We start from the raw sequence: 20,724 nt of genomic DNA on the forward strand, positions 1-20,724 counted from the left end.
AAATGGAAACTGTGGTAGACCACTCTAAGATAACCCCAGTGGTCCTCATCTCCGGGTATTCGCAGTCTTGTCTGCTTCCCTAACCTTGAGTATGGGCTGGATTTGGTGGCTCACTTCTGATACAAAGAGCATGACAGACATGATAAGGTGTCACTTTGTGTCATTTCTGAGATTAAAGAATGAAAAGGTTGTGATTCTTGGGAGCTCTCTGTCACTGTCTTTGATCTCTCACTTGGAGGGTAAGCAAGTTGTCACGTTGTGAGCAACACTAAGGAGAGATGCATGTGGCAAGGAACCAATGTCTCTGGTGAACAGCCAGTGAAAGCCAGACAGCTGCCATCAGCTACACAGTAAAATTGCAAGTGGGTCCTTTTTCAGTGGAGCTTTGAAATGACTGCTGCTTTGGTCAACCCCTTAATCACTGTCTTGTGAGAGACCCTGATCCAGAACTACCTAGCTGGACCATTCCCAGATTCTTAAACCACAGAAACTGTGAGATAATAAATGTTTATTGTTTTCAGCTGCTAAGTTTTGGAATAAGTTATTGTGCATTAATAGGCAACCAATATACACACACACCATGTTTGTGTCTGTGTGTGTGTGTGTGTGTATATATATAAATTTGGTATATGTTATGTTAGTGCTAGTGGGGAAAAGATTATTTTTTCAATGAATGGAGTAAGGACAATTGATTATGTATGTGATAAAAAAAAGATCTCTATTTCATACCATAAAGGAAAACATAAGTCCAAGAGGATTACAGACATAAATGTGAAAAGGCAAAACTTAAAACCTTGAAGAATAAAATATTAGAAAATGCCTTTGTGAATTCATGGTAGAAATTTCTTAATGAAGGCCAGGTGTGGTGGCTCATCCCTGTAATCCTAGCACTTTGGAAGGCTGAGACAGGTGGATTGCCTGAGTTCAGGAGTTTGAGACTAGCCTGGGCAACACAGTGAAACCTCGTCTCTGGGCTGGGCGCGGTGGCTCAAGCTTGTAATCCCAGCACTTTGGGAGGCTGAGGCGGGCGGATCACGAGGTCAGGAGATCGAGACCACTGTGAAACCCCGTCTCTACTAAAAATACAAAAAATTAGCCGGGCGTGGTGGCGGGCGCCTGTAGTCCCAGCTACTCGGAGAGGCTGAGGCAGGAGAATGGCAGGAACCCGGGAGGCGGAGCTTGCAGTGAGCCGTGATTGCGCCACTGCACTCCAGCCTGGGCGACAGAGCAAGACTCTGTCTTAAAAAAAAAAAAAAAAGAAACCTCGTCTCTGCTAAAATTCAAAAAATTAGCCAGGCGTGGTGACATGTGCTTCTAGTCCCAGCTACTCGGGAGGCTGAGGCAGGAGAATTGTTTGAACCTGGGAGGCAGGGGTTGCAGTGAGCCGAGATCGTGCCACTGCACTCCAGCCTGGGTGACAGAGCAAGACTCCATTTCCAAAAAAAAAAAAGAAAAAGAAAGAAGTTTCTTAATGAGATATAAAAGCATGAAGTATAAAAGAAAGCTAAAACACACCCTAAAAGGTAAAAAGTTAAACCATAGACCAGGAGAAAGTATGGGCAACACACATAGCCAATGAAGGTTCAGTATCCAGAATATGTAAAAACAGTTAGAAATCAATGAGAAAGAGACACATAACTCAATAGAAAAAAATGGCAAAAAAAGAAGAATAGGCAATTTACAAAAGAGAGAATAGAAATAGCAATAGCATATAGGCATATGAAAAATTGCTCCAAGTCTGCCCTACGTGGTGAAACCCCACCTCTACTAAAAGTACAAAAATTAGCCGGGTGTGGTGGCACATGCCTGTAATCCCAGCTACTTGGGAGGCTAAGGTGGGAGAATCACTTGAACCTGGGAGGTGGAGGTTGCAGTGAGGTGAGATCACACCACTCCACTCCAGCTTGGACGACAGAATGAGACCCTGTCTCAAAAAAAGGAAAGAAAGGAAAGGAAGGGAGGAAAGAAAGAAAGAAGAAAGAAAGAGAACGAACGAAAGAAAGAAAGAAAGAGAAAGAAAGAAAGAAAGAAAGAAAGAAAGAAAGAAAGAAAGAGAAAGGAAGGGAGGGAGGGAAGGGAAGGAAGGAAGGAAGGAGAGAGAGAGAGAGAGAGAGAGAGAGAGGCCGGGAGTGGTGGCTCATGCCTGTAATCCCAGCAGTTTGGGAGGCTGAGGCAGGCGGATCACGAGGTCAGGAATTTGAGACCAGCCTGACCAACATGGTGAAACCCTGTCTCTACTAAAAATACAAAAATTAGCCAGGTGTGGTGGCATGTGCCTGTAATCCCAGCTACTCAGGAGGCTGAGGCAGGAGAATCACTTGAACCCGGGAGGCAGAGGTTGCAGTGAGCCGAGATCACGCCACTGCACTCCAGCCTGGGTGACAGAGTGAGACTCTGTCTCAAAAAAAGTAAAAGAAAAAGAAAAATCGCTCCAATTTTCTGGTAAATAGGGAAATGCAATTTAATATAGAAATGAGTTTTCTTTTATGCTCTTGAGATTGACAGAAATTAAAAAATTAAAAACCTGTCAATATCAAGTGTTGGTGTGGATGTAGAACAGCTGAAATGCATAAACACTTGCTGGTGGACACACTTTGGAAAGTAGTTTGGCAGTATCTAATGAAGTTGAAGAGAGTACATCCTGGGATCCACTGCTAAGTATATATCCTAGAGGGTTATTGTGTCTGCACTCCATGAGACATATATAACAGACGTGGTTTGAATGGCAAAAAAAAAAAAAAAAAGAAGAAAAAAGGATAAAGCCTTAATATCCAACTGTAGGAAAATAGATAGATTGTGTTATTTTCACTGAGTGGACTACTATACATAAGTAAAAATGAATGAACCAGAGCTACTATTCCAACACGGATAAATCTCATAATAGAAATGAAAAAAATTACAAGTTGCAGAAGAATACACATAGCACAATACCATTTTTGCAAAGCTTAAAAATATGCAGAATTGGCCGGGCGCGGTGGCTCACGCTTGTAATCCCAGCACTTTGGGAGGCCGAGGCGGGCGGATCACGAGGTCAGGAGATGGAGACCACGGTGATAACCCCGTCTCTACTAAAAATACAAAAAAATTAGCCGGGCGTGGTGGCGGGCGCCTGTAGTCCCAGCTACTTGGAGAGGCTGAGGCAGGAGAATGGCGTGAACCCGGGAGGCGGAGCTTGCAGTGAGCCGAGATTGTGCCACTGCACTCCAGCCTGGGCGACAGAGCGAGACTCCGTCTCAAAAAAAAAAAAAAAAAAAAAAAAAAAATATGCAGAATGACATAATGTATTGCCTAGGGCTAAATACACATCTAGTAATGGTACAGGAAGTGCCTGGGAATAAACAAATTCAGGAACATGATTTCCTCTAAGGGGCAGCAGAGGAAGACATAGGGGAGGGATATACTGTGGATTTCACTGTGTTGACAATGTTTTATAACTTAAGCTGGATGCTGGGCAAATGGAGAGTTGTATTATTCTTTATGACTCTCTGTATATTTTAAATATTTCATCGCACATTTTTTTTGAAACTAAAAAGTAACAAGCACCACATAGAGAAACAAAAGGGAAGACAGTGATAGTGGGGAAGGAATAGTTTAGAAATAGTCCCTGTTTGAGAAGACACAAATTCCAAAGAGTTTAGAAGTGCTTTGTCAAGCTAAAAAACAGAAAGAGTTTCTCTAAAAGAAAAAGGTATTTATTTGAACGTAGGGCATCGCAATGGGAATATGTGTGCCATAGTAAACTATGTGCATATTCAGGGAGATAAAGGAAAACAAAAGTTTTTAAATGAAAAATGAGGAAGATTACATAATTGTTTTGAGACAATTATCCTTGGCTACAATGGTCAACAGTAAGGGTGATGATGTCCGTCTAAGGATGGACAGAGTTCCTGGGCGGATGTCCTTGCAGAAGTATTTCTTTGCATAAAGTTTTGATGGCCTTTGTACAAGGTTGTAGTTTCACAGAATCTTCTGTTTTAGTTTTGTCGTCAGGCATACATGAGACCCTTCTTTTCAGAGCCCTCCTCAACTCTATTTTTCAGGATTTTTATAAAACACTTCACACTGACATGAAAACTCTCACATTCTCCTTTTTGGTAGAAGGGGTGTATTAATTTTCCCAGGGACGATGTAACACGTTACCACAAACTCGGTGACTTAAAACAACAGAAACTTATTCTTTCACAATTCTGGAGGCAAGAAGTGTGAAATCAAGGTGTTACCTGGGCCATTCCCCCTTACAGGATCTACGGAAAATCCTTCCTTGCCTCTTCCAGCTTTTGGTGGCTCCTGGAGTTCCTTGGTTTGTGGAAACGTGTCTCTAATCTCTGCCTTCATCTTCACATGGCCTTCCTCCCTGTCTTCGTGTCTATAATCTCTCTCCACTTTCTTTGATAAGGACTCTAGTCATAGGTTTAGGACCCACCCTAAATCAGGTGGAAGTGAGCAGTTGTGCCTTCTCATGCTGTGGTTGCTGTGGCCTACTTAGTTGCCTACAGATTAGTTAAGGAAGTGGCTCAGAGTTAGAGGGTAGGTAGGTCTTACATTTCGGCACAATCAGCAGGGATATTCAGGGACTCCCTTGCCCCCATAAGCTTATATTGTGTAATCACTGAGTGATGTCTATTAATATGGATGGACGATGGTTTATTTAATTTGTGATTTTTATATTCATTCTTGTTTTTTTTTCAATTGACAGACCTTTCAGTCCTCATTCCACATTGATCTGCTCTACATTCAAAGACTGACTTTCACACCTGTAAGACAAAATAGTTTATGTAAGAAGCTATGTTTGCTCATTCTGCTTGCCAGCAGAATGTCAGAGAATCCTTTGGCAGCCAAATTTCACAAATCCCCTAACTCAGTGACTAAGTGCAGCTCCTGGAAGAATGCCCCTGAAGATGATAACATCTCTTGCATGAATCTTTTCTTGCAAAAGTTCCAGGATCCTATCTCATGCCTCTTCCTATACGTAATAAGATAATAGCTGATAGGATTAATGATTATGCCTCTATAATCTATAACCAGATGTACACTTGAACCCCACCCTTGATGAGATTTTGCTCTAGTGTAACTGCTGAGCTCATTTGATGTAACTGCTAAGCACATCTGATGCCACTTCCCATCACATGCCACCACCTGTACCTAAGCTTTGGAGCAGTCTCACAGAAAGTCTCTGAAAGACTCTCCCGGATTACAATCCTCAGTAAGACATCTGAATAAAACTAATGTTAATTATTTAAGTGACTGATTTTTTTTTTTTTTTTTTTGGTTAACACAGCCAACTAAAAACGGACCGCTCACGTCATGTCAGGCAGTTACAGCAAAAGCAGAACCGTCCTGGAGAGGGGAGGGGGTGGACTTGGGAGAGAAGTCAGTTTTCCCCCAGAATCTTTCTCTCTCATCAGTCACAGGTTTCTGAACACACTGACTCACCGGGAAACACTTTTTAGGTTCTCAAGGAAAACACTAAATAACTTCAGAAACTGTAAAGGTCATAGAAAACATTATTTTATTTATTTCCGTATTTCCACGTATACGCGGGAATCCTCCCAAGCCCCTGGCACTGTACTCCAAATGTCCATCTCCAGGAAGCCGCCCTTCAAGTCCCTGGGGTCCCCTAAACAATGTTTCAGTCCTCGGGCTCGGCAGGTGCATCCTTTATTGGGGAGCGCGGGGGCTGCCCGTGCCCCTCCAGTCGCTCCCCGAAGGGAGCGGCGCGCTGCCTATCCCTCGCGGGACGCCCCGGAGCGAGCCTGTGTCGGACTCCCAACCGTCAGCCTCGCTCCGCGCCGCGGAGGCCGGAGCAGCTCCCCCGGGGCAGCGCAGCCGCTGGGGCCGGCCTCAGTGGTCTGAGTGGTCGGGGCATCGGGGCCCGGGGAGCGGCTGGTGAGTGCCTGGTAGGGGCGCGCTGTGAGCGGCCGGCCCCTGCCCTGGAGGCCCTGCTGCAGCCGGGTTCCCTGCCCACTTTCCTTCTTTTTAGGGGACTGGAATCCACACTACAGTTCAGTCCTCCACCTCCGTTAGTTGAACCCAGGGAACTCCTGCTTCAAAACCCCAGCTGAGTCACTGCCCTTTGTCAGTCTCTACACTGGACATCTAAGTGACTTCACACCCACTCCCCGTTTTGAGAAAAGAAAACCAAATACCGCACGTTCTCACCGATGAGTAGGAGCTAAGCTATTGCTACGCAAAGGCATCCAGAGCGGTATAATGGACTCTGGAGACTCAGAAGGGGAAGGGTGGGAGGGGGGTGAGGGATGAAAAAACTACATATCGCTTGCAATGTACACTACCTGGATGACCTTGAAATCTCAGACTTCACCACTATCCAATGCATCCACGTAAAAAAACACCTGTACCCCAAAAGCTATTAAAATAAAAATATATACATATATATGTATATATATGTATATATATATATATATATATTTTTTTTTTGACAGAGTCTCGCTCTGCCGCCCAGGCTGGAGTGCAATGGCGAGATCTCGGCTCACTGCAATCTCTGCCTCCCGGGTTCACACCATTCTCCTGCCTCAGCCTCCCGAGTAGCTGGGACTACAGTCGCTCGCCATCACGCCCAGCTAATTTTTTTTGGTATTTTTAGTAGAGACGGGGTTTCACAGTGTTAGCCAGGATGGTCTCGATCTCCTGACCTTGTGATCCGCCCACCTCGGCCTCCCAAAGTGCTGGGATTACAGGCGTGAGCCACCACACCCGGCCATATACCTATATATTTTTAAAAATTCAAAAAAAAAACAAAAAGAATGCCTCTCTCTCCAGGCTTATTTCCCGTTCCTCTACCCTTCTCATTCGCCTCTAGCCCAAAAGTCTCATCGCTGAATTTACCACTTTTCCCAAGATAGTTGTGCCTGTTTTTGCTTCTCTGCTTTTGTACGCCACTGTTCCCACCTTCTGCCTATAATGTTTCTCTCTCCCATCCTCTCCTGACAACTCTCCTTTAGACCTGACTCGGGTGGTACCTTCTCCATCAAGTTTTCTTTTTTTTTTTTTCCAGAAGTTTTGCTGCCTGCTAAGCTCCCTTAGCCCTTCGTTAATTCACCTGTCATTGACATTGACCATCTTGTGTTGTATTCAATAGTCTGTCACACCAATTTGATCGTGCATTTTGCTTTGGAGAAGTTTTAGTCTTTCATGTAGCCACAGTGGCCAGACATGCAGAAGAGGCTCAATATTGCTGAATGAACTAATGCATTTGGGATAGGGTTACAGAAATGGGTGCAAGAGAAAAGGGTGTGGTTGAATTGGCTGTACCCAGCACACAGGTATGCAACTTGCTCACTTACTGTAGTATTCCTAGGAGTAGAGAAGTTCAACACCTGGAAATGCTCCTGAAAATAAGCAGGATGCATTTCTGGTTGACTTTGCAGAAGTTCACTGAATCCTTAAAATTGAACTTAAGAAGGGATGGTGGGAATTGAAAATGATTGCATCCAGCCTGGGCAGCATAGTGAGATCCCATCTGTACAGAAAAACCAAAACCCAAACCAAAAAAGAACAGCTAAGTGTGATTGTGTACGCCTTTAGTCCTAGCTACTTGGGAGGCTGAAGTAGGAGGATCGTTTGAGCCCAGGAGGTGAGGACTGCAATGAGCTGTGCTTGCATGACTGTACTCCAGCCTGCACAACAGAGCAAGTTGTCTGTGAAGGAGAGAAGGACCCAGAGAAAGTGAACAAGTGTTGATGCCACATTCACTCTGTGTTCTTTGGGTCAGCAGAATGTGAATGCTTGGGGGTAGGTAGATTCGCAGCGAATTTTAGGTCCTAATTTTTTTTTTTTAAGATAGGCTCTCACTCTGTCACCCAGACTGGAGTGCAGTGGCGCCACCTTGGCTCACTGCAGCCTTGACCTCCTGGGCTCAAGCTATCCTCCCTCCTCAGCCCTCCAAGTACCTGGGACTACAGGTACACGCCACCACGCCTGGCTAATTTTTTGCATTAGTTGTCAAGACTGGGTTTCTCTATGTTGCCCAGGCTAGTCTCAAACTCTTGAGCTCAAGCTCAAGCTCAAGAGTTTGTATGTTACTGTATATGATATGCACAGATATAATACAACTAAAATGTACACATGATTTTTTTATTTTTTAGAAAAGAACCATACAGAAAGTTAGGACATTGGAAAGTAAAAATTCTTCTTCTACTTCCCTTCTTCAATCTCTTTCATGCAGAGTGATACTTATTAATAATTTATTGTGTATTCTCCCTAGAAAGCTTATAATGTACTTTATCAAATCTAAACTATTACTGATTACAATTTTTTTGCGATTCTATACACACAAATTAGGTACTTTATGTAACTGCATAAAGAAAAAAATGCTGAGAAACAAAAAAATGCTGCATATTAAACCTTAAAGTATGCATCTTAGAATTGATGAAATCATATATACACATATACACACTTAAAACAATTTATACGAGTGGTGTTATTATGCAATGTATCTTGCTTTTTATGTAACAATATGTCTTGGAGAGTTTTACATGTCTGCATATATAGACCTACCTCATTCTTTGTATGGCTAATGGTGCATTAAAATTTTATTGAACAAGGGTAGTACAGAACAATTAGTGGGCCCTTCATTAAGGGATATCTTGGTTGTTTCCAAGGTGTGTGTGTGTGTCTGTGTATTTTCTTGCTTGTTTTTGCTATTACAAACATGTTGCAGTGAACCACCAACCTTGTGTGTATGTGTGTGTGTGTGTGTGTGTGTGTGTGTGTGTTGTATATCTATGTATAGTTGGTAAGATTTTTCATTTTTGCTACAGTTTTTAGGAATTCCTCTATATAAAGTAGTTGCATACATTTTCTAACCTAAAATTACATAATTGCATCACTCTTTGGAAGTTATAAGTTGATCTTTCAGTATTTAGAATTTGTTACCTGCCAAGTAATATTTGACACTCAAAAACCATGTAGAAAATGCATCTCAAATTACAGTATTTCATTAGAGGGAAAATTCTACAATTTCCTTAAGCAAAATCTCTCCATAATGGCAGTGGTCATGTATTTATACATTTATTTTGGGAATCTTAGATATATGATCTATTTTAACAAAATTTAAACTATAACAAATTATTTATAATTTATTTTTTTCTGAGTCACAATAGGGATTAATCCCTGATTATCAATTTTCAGTGTTCACAGACACTCGTATTCGCAGAAACAAAGTCTGTATGTCGGTGTTCACAGTCACAAAAGTCTGCTTGTATAAAAACCACATTTATTATCTTAACAGATTCTGAATCCTTGCTGTTTGTGGTCTTTTGGAAGAATGAATATGATATGATGTCATTCTAAACTTTTTTTCCCAACTAAATTTTCCCTGCTTTGACCTGTTCATAGCTTTTTATAGTTTACCTCTTTACTTCTCCGTTTAAATTTCTTCCCTCTGCTTCTTATTGACTCCTACTCATCGTTTAAGGCCAACCAATGTTCAAATCCTCTATGAAATCCTCTTTGTCTATTTTGTCCACATTTCTCTCTTCCTTCTTTAAATCCCTTTTTCAGCAGAACGTCACAATTTAACATTCTTGATTGATTCATATAGGTTACTTTATCTCCTAAATGAGACTGAATTCTTCAGGAATTCTTGTCTTGGCTGGATTTCAGGCAAGACATCTAGAGGGTGCTACATTAGCTCTGGTTGCTGAGCACTTGTGGCTTGAAGTAGTCTTTTTTTTCCAACTTTTATTTTGGATTCAGGGGATACATGTGAAGATTTCTTACAAAGGTTTATTGCATGATGCTGAGGTTTGGAGTATGATTAAACCTGTCACCCAGATAGTGAGCACAGTACCCAGCAGGTAGTTTTTCAGCCCTAACCCCCATCCTTCCCTTTCCCCTCTTGTACCCCCAGTGTCTCTTGTTTCCATCTTTATGTCCATGTATACCCAGTGTTTAGTCCCTACTTATAAGTGTGAACATGAGGTATTTGGTTTTCTGTTTCTGTGTTAGTTCACTTAGGATAATGGCCTCTAGCTGCATACATGTTGCTTCAGAGGACGTGCTTTTTTATGGCGGCATAGTATTCCATGGTATATATTTCTTCATCCAATCCACTGTGAAGTTGTATTCTTTTTTTTTTTTTTTTTTTTTTTGAGACGGAGTCTCGCTCTGTCGCCCAGGCTGGAGTGCAGTGGCGCAATCTCGGCTCACTGCAAGCTCCACCTCCCGGGTTCCCGCCATTCTCCTGCCTCAGCCTCTCCGAGTAGCTGGGACTACAGGCGCCCGCCATCACACCCGGCTAATTTTTTGTATTTTTAGTAGAGACAGGGTTTCACCGTGGTCTCGATCTCCTGACCTCGTGATCCGCCCGCCTCGGCTTCCCAAAGTGCTGGGATTACAAGCGTGAGCCACCGCGCCCGGCCGAAATTGTATTCTTAAGAGAAGAGGCAGGGCTTCTCCAGAGACCTGGAGGGGGTGTAGCTAATGCAGCTGATCATTACAGCCCATTCCCTCTAGCGTCAGAGGAATGCCTGGGCTGCTGTTTCACAGATGGATGCCTATTCTGCCTAGCATTAGACTTGCCACCAAAGATTTTTACTGCGAATGGGCTAACCATTAAGCTGCAGCCCTAAAACCCTACCAAGCTCAAAAATGTACCCTGATATTGTGTTTCAAAATGGTGGCATAGAAGCAAGCTGGCTTCTTCTTCTCCCTTACCACCAGAAAATGGAAACAAATCCACAATGTTAAGATTATCACCAGCAATATCCCAAAACTCAGATATAAGGATGAGATCATTCCCAGTACCACAGAGAAGTGAAAAAACCTCTAAGCAGATGGTAAGAGAATCAGACTTCCGTAGCATGACACTCCTTACCTCAGTCTGCCTGGCACCAGGCAAATTTCTCCCAGTCTCATGGTTTCTCTGATGGGAAAAGTGAGATTGAAGTGGACCACCGACTTTCCTACCATCTTGGGTCCCATGGCAGGAGACCTGTTCTTGCCTCAAACCACAGGAAGTATCAGCAGTGCTAAAGGGAGAAATATCCCTGAGGACAGCCAGAGACGAAGGAGGGAGATGGGACTACCATCCCCAGTCCTGGAAACTCTGCTCTGTAACTTGGCCAAAGAAGACACCAAATCAGAGTTGCTGTTTGGCAGTACCATGCTGTAGGAAGCTCATCCCACAGTTCCCTTAAGCATGAATCCCTAGCCCGCATTCCCACACTGCTGGGATAATCCTTTTAGGACTTCCCCCGTTTTGGATGGGCAGCAATCTGATTGTTTACTAGAACCGAGGCAAACCCAGGCTTAAGCTGACATCTAGTGCTGGAAATGAGTCAGTGACCTAGTGAAAAAATAAAATCTACAGGCAAATTGTAAAGTCTCTCTAAGCAGACATATCCAATAAAAACCAAAACCAGCCAGACAGAGAAGACTGGAGTAAATAATTAATCCTTCAACACAAAGACATACACATACATTCACAAGAAACAATAGCAAACAGAGGATCATGACCTCTTCAAAAGGACAAAGCAAGAAACCAGTGACTAACCCTAATAAGAAGGCAATATGTGAACCCTCTCACCAAGAATTCAAAACAGCACTGAGGAAACTCAGTGATCTCCAAGATAACACAGAAAAACGATTCAGAAATTTATCAGCGAAGGTTAACAAAGAGATTGAGATAAAAAATCCAGAAATTTTGGAATTAAGAAATACATTTGCTGGCCGGGCACGGTGGCTCACGCTTGTAATCCCAGCACTTTGAGAGGCCGAGGCGGGCGGATCACGAGGTCAGGAGATCGAGACCACGGTGAAACCCCGTCTCTACTAAAAATACAAAAAATTAGCCGGGCGTGGTGGCGGGCGCCTGTAGTCCCAGCTACTCGGAGAGGCTGAGGCAGGAGAATGGCGGGAACCCGGGAGGCGGAGCTTGCAGTAAGCCGAGATCGCGCCACTGCACTCCAGCCTGGGCGACAGAGCGAGACTCCGTCTCAAAACAAACAAACAAACAAAAAGAAATACATTTGCTGTGCTAAAAACCTTATTAGAGGTTCTCAACAGCAGATCAAGCAAAGAAAGAATCACTGAACTCAGACAGGTTGTTTGAAAATGTGCAGAGGAGACAAAAGGAAAATGAATGAAGATGAACAAACTTATAGAAAATTACCTCGAAAGACCAAATTTAAGAATTATTGAGTTTGTGACCAGCCTGAGCGACAGAGTGAAACCCTGTCTCTAAAAATAAAAAACAAAAACATTACCCATGTATGGTGGTGCATTCCTGTTGTCCCAGCAACTCAGAAGGCTGAGGTGGGAAGATCACTTGAGCCCAGGAGCTTGAGTACTGGTACTGTTTGGCAGTACCATGAGGCCAGTCTCAGCAACATAATGAGACCTTGTCTCTATGAAAAATAAAAATAATAAATAAATAAGTAAATTAGCCAGGCTGGTGGCATGCACCTGTAGTCTTAGCTACTTGGGAGGCTGAGGTGGGAGGGTCACAAGCCTGGGAGGTCAAAGCTGCAGTGAGCTATGATCATGCCACTGCACCCTAGCCCAGGTGGCAACATGAGGCCCTGTCACAAAAGAGAAAGAGAGAGACAGAGAGGAGAGAGAGAGAGAGAAGGGGGTGGGGAGAGGGAAGGTAAAAAAAAAAAAAAAAAAAACCCTGCTGATAGTTTGGGAACAATGGTTCATGTTGACACATTCTAGGGGCAGTGGGTGGGTAAACTGGTTAACTGGCAGCTAAAAGATAGGTCAGTTTGTCCTTGAGTATGCCAACTAAGTGTATCAAACAAACAATTATAGCTGTTTATGAGTTCTCTGGAAAACTTGGAGAGAGGGCAGTTGTGGGGCATAGGTGACAGTCTGGCTCTGTGTAGTGTCTGCTGGTGACCCATCTTAAGAAGCTCCATCTTACTGAGGCCAGGTCTGCATCTGTGTCCTCAGAATTTCTCACTAGAAACCTCTTTTTCTGTCTTCTTATGTGTTTGGGAATGAATCCTTTTGTTCTCCAAGTATTTACTATTATTCTGGTTTCTGGATTTTAACCACACCCTGAAAACATATTTATTTGGTTGGAGGCATCATTACTGTCCTACAGTATGATTTTTGTCTGTGACTGACGTCTCCTCTTCCACTGGCGTCCCCTAATTTCCATGGTTATGTGCTCATAACTTGTACACTTCTTTATTATTAGAGCTTTTCTGATTAGGTAGGCTAGATTTATGCTTTCTATTGTACCATTACCTCAATAAATAGTCACAATCACTTTTCAGTGCGAACTTTCTGTTTGTACTTGGGGTTATTTATTTTGGCTGCTAAGAGGATGTTTTATGCTTTTATGGTAGATGAGATGGCAGACAGTAGAATGTCTGATTGATGAACTGTATTGCATCACAGAGTTCCTTGAAGCAAGGAACATTTAGAGTTCACGAAGTTCTTTGCGTGGTCTCTTGCACAGTGAGTACCTCGGCAGTGATCTACAGTCTGTCCTCTAATTCAGTGGCTCTCATCTTTTTTTTGGCCCTAAGGCACCTGAGGACAGGTGCCCTCCAATGAATTGCCGGGGTTACTATGGCAGGGATGGGATGTGTGTGGAGGGACAGTCCCCTAGAGCCATAACATAATGAGGAGGAGCACTTAAAGTTTGAAAAAGCTCCCAGGTTGGCCGGGAGCGGTGGCTCAAGCGTGTGATCCCAGCACTTTGGGAGGCCGAGGCGGGCGGATCACGTGGTCAGGAGATCGAGACCATCCTGGCTAACACGGTGAAACCCCGTCTCTACTAAAAATACAAAAAATTAGCCGGGCGAGGTGGCGGGCGCCTGTAGTCCCAGCTACTCGGAGAGGCTGAGGCAGGAGAATGGCGGGAACCCGGGAGGCGGAGCTTGCAGTGAGCCGAGATCGCGCCACTGCACTCCAGCCTGGGGGACAGAGCGAGACTCCGTCTCAAAAATAAATAAATAAATAAGAAAAAGCTCCCAGGTGTGTGTGTGTGTGTGTGTGTGTTCGTGTGTGTGTTTGTGTGTGTGTTTGTGTGCTCTCCTCACTAAAAATATCACCTCTCCAGCCCCATAAACTAAGCTTCCTTAGATAATATGGCAAGGGAGAACTTTATGATTTTGCTACTTGTCTAGCTAAAAGGGGAGGAATAAAAACGTACAACACTCAATTTACTGTAGTTTTAAACGAACCTGTGTTATAATTCTAGGTTTTGAAGTACAAAGCATTCCGCACCACGGAGGATGGAGAAGGATGCTGAAGAAGATGGCGCCCTTTCTGAGGGGGCAGAGGCTCCTCCCTCTACGGAAGAGGCTGCCCCTCCCCGTTCAGAAGAGAAAGAGGCCCCGCGCCCGCCAACAGTGGAGGCTCCAGCAGCAGAAGATGAGTTCTCTCTTTCCGCAGAAGGTGCTGTTTCTTCTGTGGTGGATTATCGGGATCTCATTCCTTCTGAAGAAGGGATAGTTCTTCCAGATGATCATGACGCGGATCTGAATAGAGTTCGACCGAGGCTTGCACCGCGGCCGGTGCCGTCAGTGATTTCGGAAGTGCTGTCCTTGCCGTCTTCCCAGCGGTCCTCCAGATACCACCGGAGTATGAGCGGCCTTCCCAGTCTACAGGAAACATTAAAAGAGAGACAGGTTTGCTTCTAACACGATTTTTCATGCGTACCACTTTTCCTTATCAAATACGAAATACTTTTACTTTACAAAGTATGAAATAGTTTAATATTTTTTCTTCAGAATTACAATTTTTACACTTGGTTTTCATTCCTTAGGCAAGATTTAGAGAGGCAAGGGAAAGCCGAAGACTGAAAATTGACCCTTCGTACAAATATATATTTGAGATTCTAGCAGAAAATCTTGGCCTGGACATAGTAACTGTTGAAGAATTAATTTTGGATTGCCCATCTGTAAGTTTAAGTCTTATTATATTTTAATTGCTCTTTGAGTAAGTGATTAACTTAAATAGAGTTGTCATAAACAACAACAACAACAAAAATCATTTAGAAAGACAAAGTTGGGGCAGGGCACAGTGGCCCATACTTGTAATCCCAGCACTTTGGGAGGCTGAGATTTGAGGATTGCTTGAGGCCAGGAGTTTGAGACTAGCCTGGGCAACATAGCAAAACTCCTGTCTCTGCAAAAAATACACAAACTAGCTGGGCATGGTGGTCCTTACCTGTGGTCCCAGCTACTCAGGAGGCTGAGGTGGGAGGATTTCTTGAGCCTGGGAGGTGGAGGATGCAGTGAGTACTCCAGCCTGGCTGACAGAGTGAGATGCTGTCTAAAAAACAAAAAAGAAAGAAAAAAGAAAAAGACAAAAGTTGGAATTTTACTGACTAGAGGGGAAGGTTTAGTTCATATAATTATAGCCAGTTGAATGGTATTTCTTTTTAAATTATATTTTATTTTATTTATTTATGTATTTTTTGAGACAGAGTCTCGCTCTGTCACCAGGCTGGAGTGCAGTGGTGCTATCTTGGCTCACTATTTAACCTTGCCTTCCGGATTCTCCTGCCTCAGGCTCCCGAGTACCTGGGATTTCAGGCGCGCACCACCATGCCAGGCTAATTTTTTTGTATTTTTCGTAGAGATGGGGTTTCACCATGTTGGCCAGGATGGTCTTGATCTCTTGACCTCATGATCTGCCCACCTTGGCCTCCAAAAGTGCTGGGATTACAGGCATGAGCCATCGCACCTGGCCCCGTTGAATGATATTTCTAATCAGGTTTACTGTTGTGGAGGAAGAAAAGAGTTAGCAACTAGAATTTTGGCTAAACTTCTAACTCAGAATGATGTCAGAAGTTAGAGGCATAGTTGAATGATGGTAGGTAATATTTTACAAGTACAGGTTATATGAACTACACATGCAAATCACTTGTAGAGAAAAACTGCATCAATAAGTCAGGGAACAGTGACTATTGTATGAGTATACGGTAGTAGAAATAGTGATGTGATTGCAGGTCAGGTTACCATATGTCTCAGTGAGCCAGGGACAGTTCTGGATTACACCTATTTTCCTGGCATGATTAACAGTACCTCCTGACACTACTAAAAGTTTTGGATGATAAATTGATGTGGCCACTCTAATTATAGCAATGTATGATACACTTGTGTCATAGCTTCCCTCACGATAGCTCTGGTTCTAAGATAATTTTCAATAAAACTACCACTAGCTTCGTGGGCTTTTTCTCAACCCTAGGAGTGGACTGGGCTGGTATGCCAGAAAGACCAGTGAGCAGATGCAGACTGCTGGTGAGCTGGTTGTCTCACTGAATGCACTGGTGAGAGAGTTGGGGTGAGGTGAGGTTGTGGTGAGGTTGTCACCATGGGGGCCATATCCCCTGCTTTTATAGGGGTCATCAAATGTGGGCAAAACTCTTTAGCTTGCTCTAGGAGCCAGGGTTCTATGGAACAGTGCCTAAAAGAGCTACTCCCGGCCAGGTGCAGCAGCTCACACCTGTAATTCAAGCACTTTGGGAAGCCGAGGCGGGCAGATCACCTGAGGTCGGAAGTTCAAGACCAGCCTAACCAAAATTGTGAAACCCTGTCTCTACTAAAAATACAAAAATTAGCTGGGTGTGGTGGCATGTGCCTGTAGTCCCAGCTATTCGGGAGGCTAAGGCAGGAGGATCGCTTGAACCCAGGAGGCAGAGGTTGCAGTGAGCCGAGACTGCACCAGTACACTCCATCCTGGGCGATAGAGTGAGACTCCGACTCATATAATAATAATAATAATAATAATAAAGAGCTACTCCCTTGCTTGATACAGTGCATTGCTAAATTCTGCAAAATTGTCTGCGCTTCATGTTGTCCAGTATCCTTATAAGAATGTGGTCCTGGCAGTTCTCTGACAGTATGAATGGGATTGCTCAGTTTCTTGGTCCTGTTGTGTAGCTGTAACAGTGAGATGGAGATGTGATTGATGCAAAGACATCAATAGCTCTAAGCTATTATAATGACAAAGTATAGAGAATGCATGGAGATGTGTACATAAAACAAGAGGTGTCACAGCAAGCAACCGGAAGTAGGTTGTGGTTTCCCAGGTCACCAAAGTTCCCCGCTGGAATTTACTGCTGTGGTCAAGCCTGGCTTCATGGATATATGGGCTGTGTAGTTACAGAGGCCCCTGTGCTTAGAATGTCACTGTGCTTGGTTTGATGATTTTTTGTCACCATTTTGAAGTTCTTGATAATTTTTTGGTAAATGTCTCACGTTTTCATTTTGCACTGGGTTCATCAAATTCTGTAGCTGGTCCTGACTGTGGACAATGCCAACCAAATAGTAAGAGGATTTTCTTTGCCATTCACAAGTTGGGTTTGTTTGTTTTAATGGTCTCCTTTGCCCAATGACTATTCTAGTTTCTGTGGTGACTTTGGCTACATGTCTTTCTAGCCTCTCTAATCAATTGGTGCAAGACAACCTTATATGCATCCCTGAGATGGTGACAATGAGAGGAATGGAAGGCCAGTTTCTAAAAAGTCATTTCTTAATAGGCCTAGGCTTTAGGCCTGTCCCGAGGATCAGTCCTGCATTTGGTTAGGGAGGAAGCCAGATGAGTGATCAATTTTGTTTCACCTGAAAATTTCTGGGCCACAGATTTGGATAACACCACAACTGGAATCCCTATACCTTCTGCAAGGTGTATAGGCATAGGCATTGCGGCCTGATCCCTGCCCTCATGAAAGGGTAACTGCTAGAACTAAGGTGGAGGGGGGGAGGTGGGCACCTGCAGAACTGGTAGTCCAACTTTAAGTATTTGCCATCTGGATTTCTGGGTTGGTATTCTCTGTTTGGAGGAATTCTTACTGGCTAGCATGCTAGTCAGGAAGTAGAAGTGCTATGTGCCTACAAACCCTTCTATTTGCTATTCCTGGGGTATGTCTCAGACTTTGGGTCCATGTGGTTAGATTCTACCTTTAAGGCCATTATGGTCCAGGACAGACACTGCTTAGGCTGCAAGGAATGGGAAATGTAGGCATTAAGGAAGAATCAAGCTGCAAAAGGTATTTCCTTAAGAGTTGCTTGTGAGTGTGCAAAGCCATGGTGGAGGGAAAATCGTGTACCCAGTAGGGAAACCAGTGTCAAAATCTGAAAGATTAGAATGCTTATTTGGTTGAGGGGAAAAGGCAAGGGCATATGATAGGTTGGATCAAGGTTGGTGACCAGGTGAGTAAGGAGATGGAACAAGGAACAAGGGGTGGCATGATTTGATGTGGTGCGGTTTAGGAAATTGGGGGTATATGGAAAAGTATTCTTTATTTTATTTTACTTTATTTTTGAGGCGGAGTCTCCCTCTGTTACCCAGCCTGGAATGCAATGGTGCGATCTCAGCTCACTGTAACCTCCACCTCCCAGGCTCGAGCAATTCTCCTGCCTCAGCCTCCTGAGTAGCTGGGACTATGGGTGCGTGCTACCATGCCCGGCTAATTTTTGTATTTTTAGTAGAGATGGGGTTTCACCATCTTGGCCAGGCTGGTCTTGAACTCCTGACCTCAAGTGATGCACCAGCCTTGACTTCCCAAAGGGCTGGGATTACAGGTGTGGGCCACCGTGCTGGGCCTGGAAAAGTGTTCTTTTAATGTGAAGCCTGGCATGCAATCCAGGATGAAAGCAGGTCAGTAAAGGCACCACAAAAAAGTGGGCAACAGAGGATGCCTCTGGATCCATTCTCCCTTTGTCTCTGCCTTGCTCTGTGACATAGAAAGCTGAACTCTATGGAATCTATCACCTGGGCTCCCTTGCTCTCTGGTTTACACTTGGTTCAGCCACTGGGAGGCACAGCAGGAAATGGGAGGGCAGAAGGGGAGAGAAGCTCCCCACTTGGCCCTGTTCCTGACTGTGGTTCTCTGCTCCCATAGTTATAGCTCCCTGAGCAGCCTGCATTTCCAGTTCTCAACCTGGCCCTAGTCATTCTATTTCCTGTAGCTCTCAACTCTTTAGGCCTTGGGGGATCTCGGTTTTCCTTTGTTGCTAGTCCCATTGTTGCTGCTAGTGCCACAGCTTCTCTTAATCCTCCTCTGGCCTCTAGAAATAGTCTTTTATTGTATAAATAAAATAGCCTTTTTATTTATAAAGTTTTTTCAAACACCCCTTTGGGTGTGACTCCTTTTCTTGCTAGGACCTTGACCAATGCAGATGTTTCTGCAACATTGGCACTTTTACCCCTTCCCACTTTCCTGCCCCCTTCATTCAGCAGTGCTCAAGATAGTCTCTTTTCTGGCTTACCGGCAATGTTTTCCAGTGACTGGGTGGCAGGGTTGTGGTACGTGGAAGGAGCACAGATTTGGACACCCAAGGCTGAGGTCCAATCCCAGGTTCTGTGCTGTGCGTGTTTTGGGTCCTTCACTTAATTTTTTTTTTCTTTTGAGACAGACTGTCGCTGTGTTGCCCCAGCTAGAGTGAAGTGGTGTGATTACAGCTCACTGCAGCCTCAACCTCCCAGACTCAGGCCATCCTCTGACTTTAGCCTCCCAAGTAGCTGGGACCATTGGCACATACCTCTATGCCCAGCTAATTTTTTTGGTATTTTTATAGAGAGGAAATTTCACCGTGTTTCTCAGGCTGGTCTTGAACTCTTGGGCTCAAGCAATCTGCCCAGTTGGGCCTCTCAAAGTGCTGGGATTACAGGGGTGAGCCACCGAGCCTGGCCTACTTAAAGTCTTTTTACCTTAATTTTCTCTTCTGCAAGAAGGGTATAATAATGCCACTTTACCTAGGTGATACTCAGATGAACTGTTGGTAAAATGTTATGTAATATAAGTGAATTTTTAATTCACAGTCATGATTTTGGCCCATGATCTCACATTTACTTTGCTAGTCTCATGAGTACAATGTATCTAAAATGCAAGGATTCATTGCATTTGATATTTTGATATCTTTTTATCCCAGTCATGTGCACTACTTTTGAGAATTTGTAAGCTTTCAAAGCTAAAGGGTCAGGAAGAAAGTATTGATGGAGCTGTGCAAGAACTATGTAGACAGCTTTTGTCCCTTTTAGGTGGTAGTTATGTGAGACCCAAGTATATACGGGAGGTGGAAGAGTAGAGAACTAAGGGCTAGAGTTACGCACATCTCGGTGGCTCTGCTTTATCTCCCAGGGTGGTGGTTCTCAAATGTGGTACCAGGACCAGTTGCATCAACATCACCTAGAACTTGATAGGAATGCAAATCATTTTGTGTTTTTAAAAAGTCCTCTGTGTGATTCTCTGATGCACACTAACGTTTGAGAACACTGTCCTAGGAGGAGTGGCTTTGCTACACTTGGGATACTTCCCCTAGGCAGTCAGTAAATTAAGAGATACTCATAGCCAGGTGCGGTGGCTCACACCTGTAATCCCAGCATTTTGGGAGGCCAAGGCAGGAGCATCACTTGAGGTCAGGAGTTTAAGACCAGCCTGGCCAACATGGCGAAACCCCATCTTTACTAAAAATACAAAAATTAGCTGGGTGTGGTGGCAGAAGCCTGTAATCCCAGCTACTGGGGAGACTGTTGCTGGAGAATCTCTTGAACCTGGGAGGTAGAGATTGCAGTGAGCCGAGATCGCGCTACTGCACTCCAGCCTGGGTGACAGAGTGAAACTCTGTCTCAAAACAAACAAACAAACAAACAAACAAACAAACAAGCTCTCACTACCCAAGAGAAAGCCTTCTGAATGGGAATCAGTGGGATTAGGTGAATGGGTATATGACTTTGTATTTCCCATAGGATGTTTCAGGGCTTTTGTTTATGTTATCTATTTAGTTTTCTATTTAC

At 43.9% G+C, this 20,724-nt stretch overlaps 1 protein-coding gene across 11 annotated transcripts in view; it reads left to right on the forward strand.

The window, feature by feature from the left end:
* Positions 1-5,783: 5,783 nt before the first annotated feature.
* Positions 5,784-20,724, forward strand: part of DNAH8 (dynein axonemal heavy chain 8) — a 343,702-nt gene continuing 328,761 nt past the window's right edge. For 9 of the 11 annotated variants that reach the window (XM_063632277.1, XM_063632276.1, XM_063632279.1 and 6 more), the window contains exons 1-3: positions 5,790-5,886; positions 14,177-14,606; positions 14,744-14,878. In XM_063632277.1, the coding sequence (XP_063488347.1) occupies positions 14,211-14,606; positions 14,744-14,878 (531 nt within the window). In that variant the 5' untranslated portion in view covers positions 5,790-5,886; positions 14,177-14,210. Of the gene's footprint in view, positions 5,887-14,176; positions 14,607-14,743; positions 14,879-20,724 lie in introns of those variants that run through there. The other 2 variants (XM_055263328.2, XM_063632283.1) reach the window with 2 other exon arrangements.

This window comes from Symphalangus syndactylus, chromosome 23, assembly GCF_028878055.3.
Source record: "Symphalangus syndactylus isolate Jambi chromosome 23, NHGRI_mSymSyn1-v2.1_pri, whole genome shotgun sequence".
NCBI classification, from domain to species: Eukaryota; Metazoa; Chordata; class Mammalia; order Primates; family Hylobatidae; genus Symphalangus; species Symphalangus syndactylus.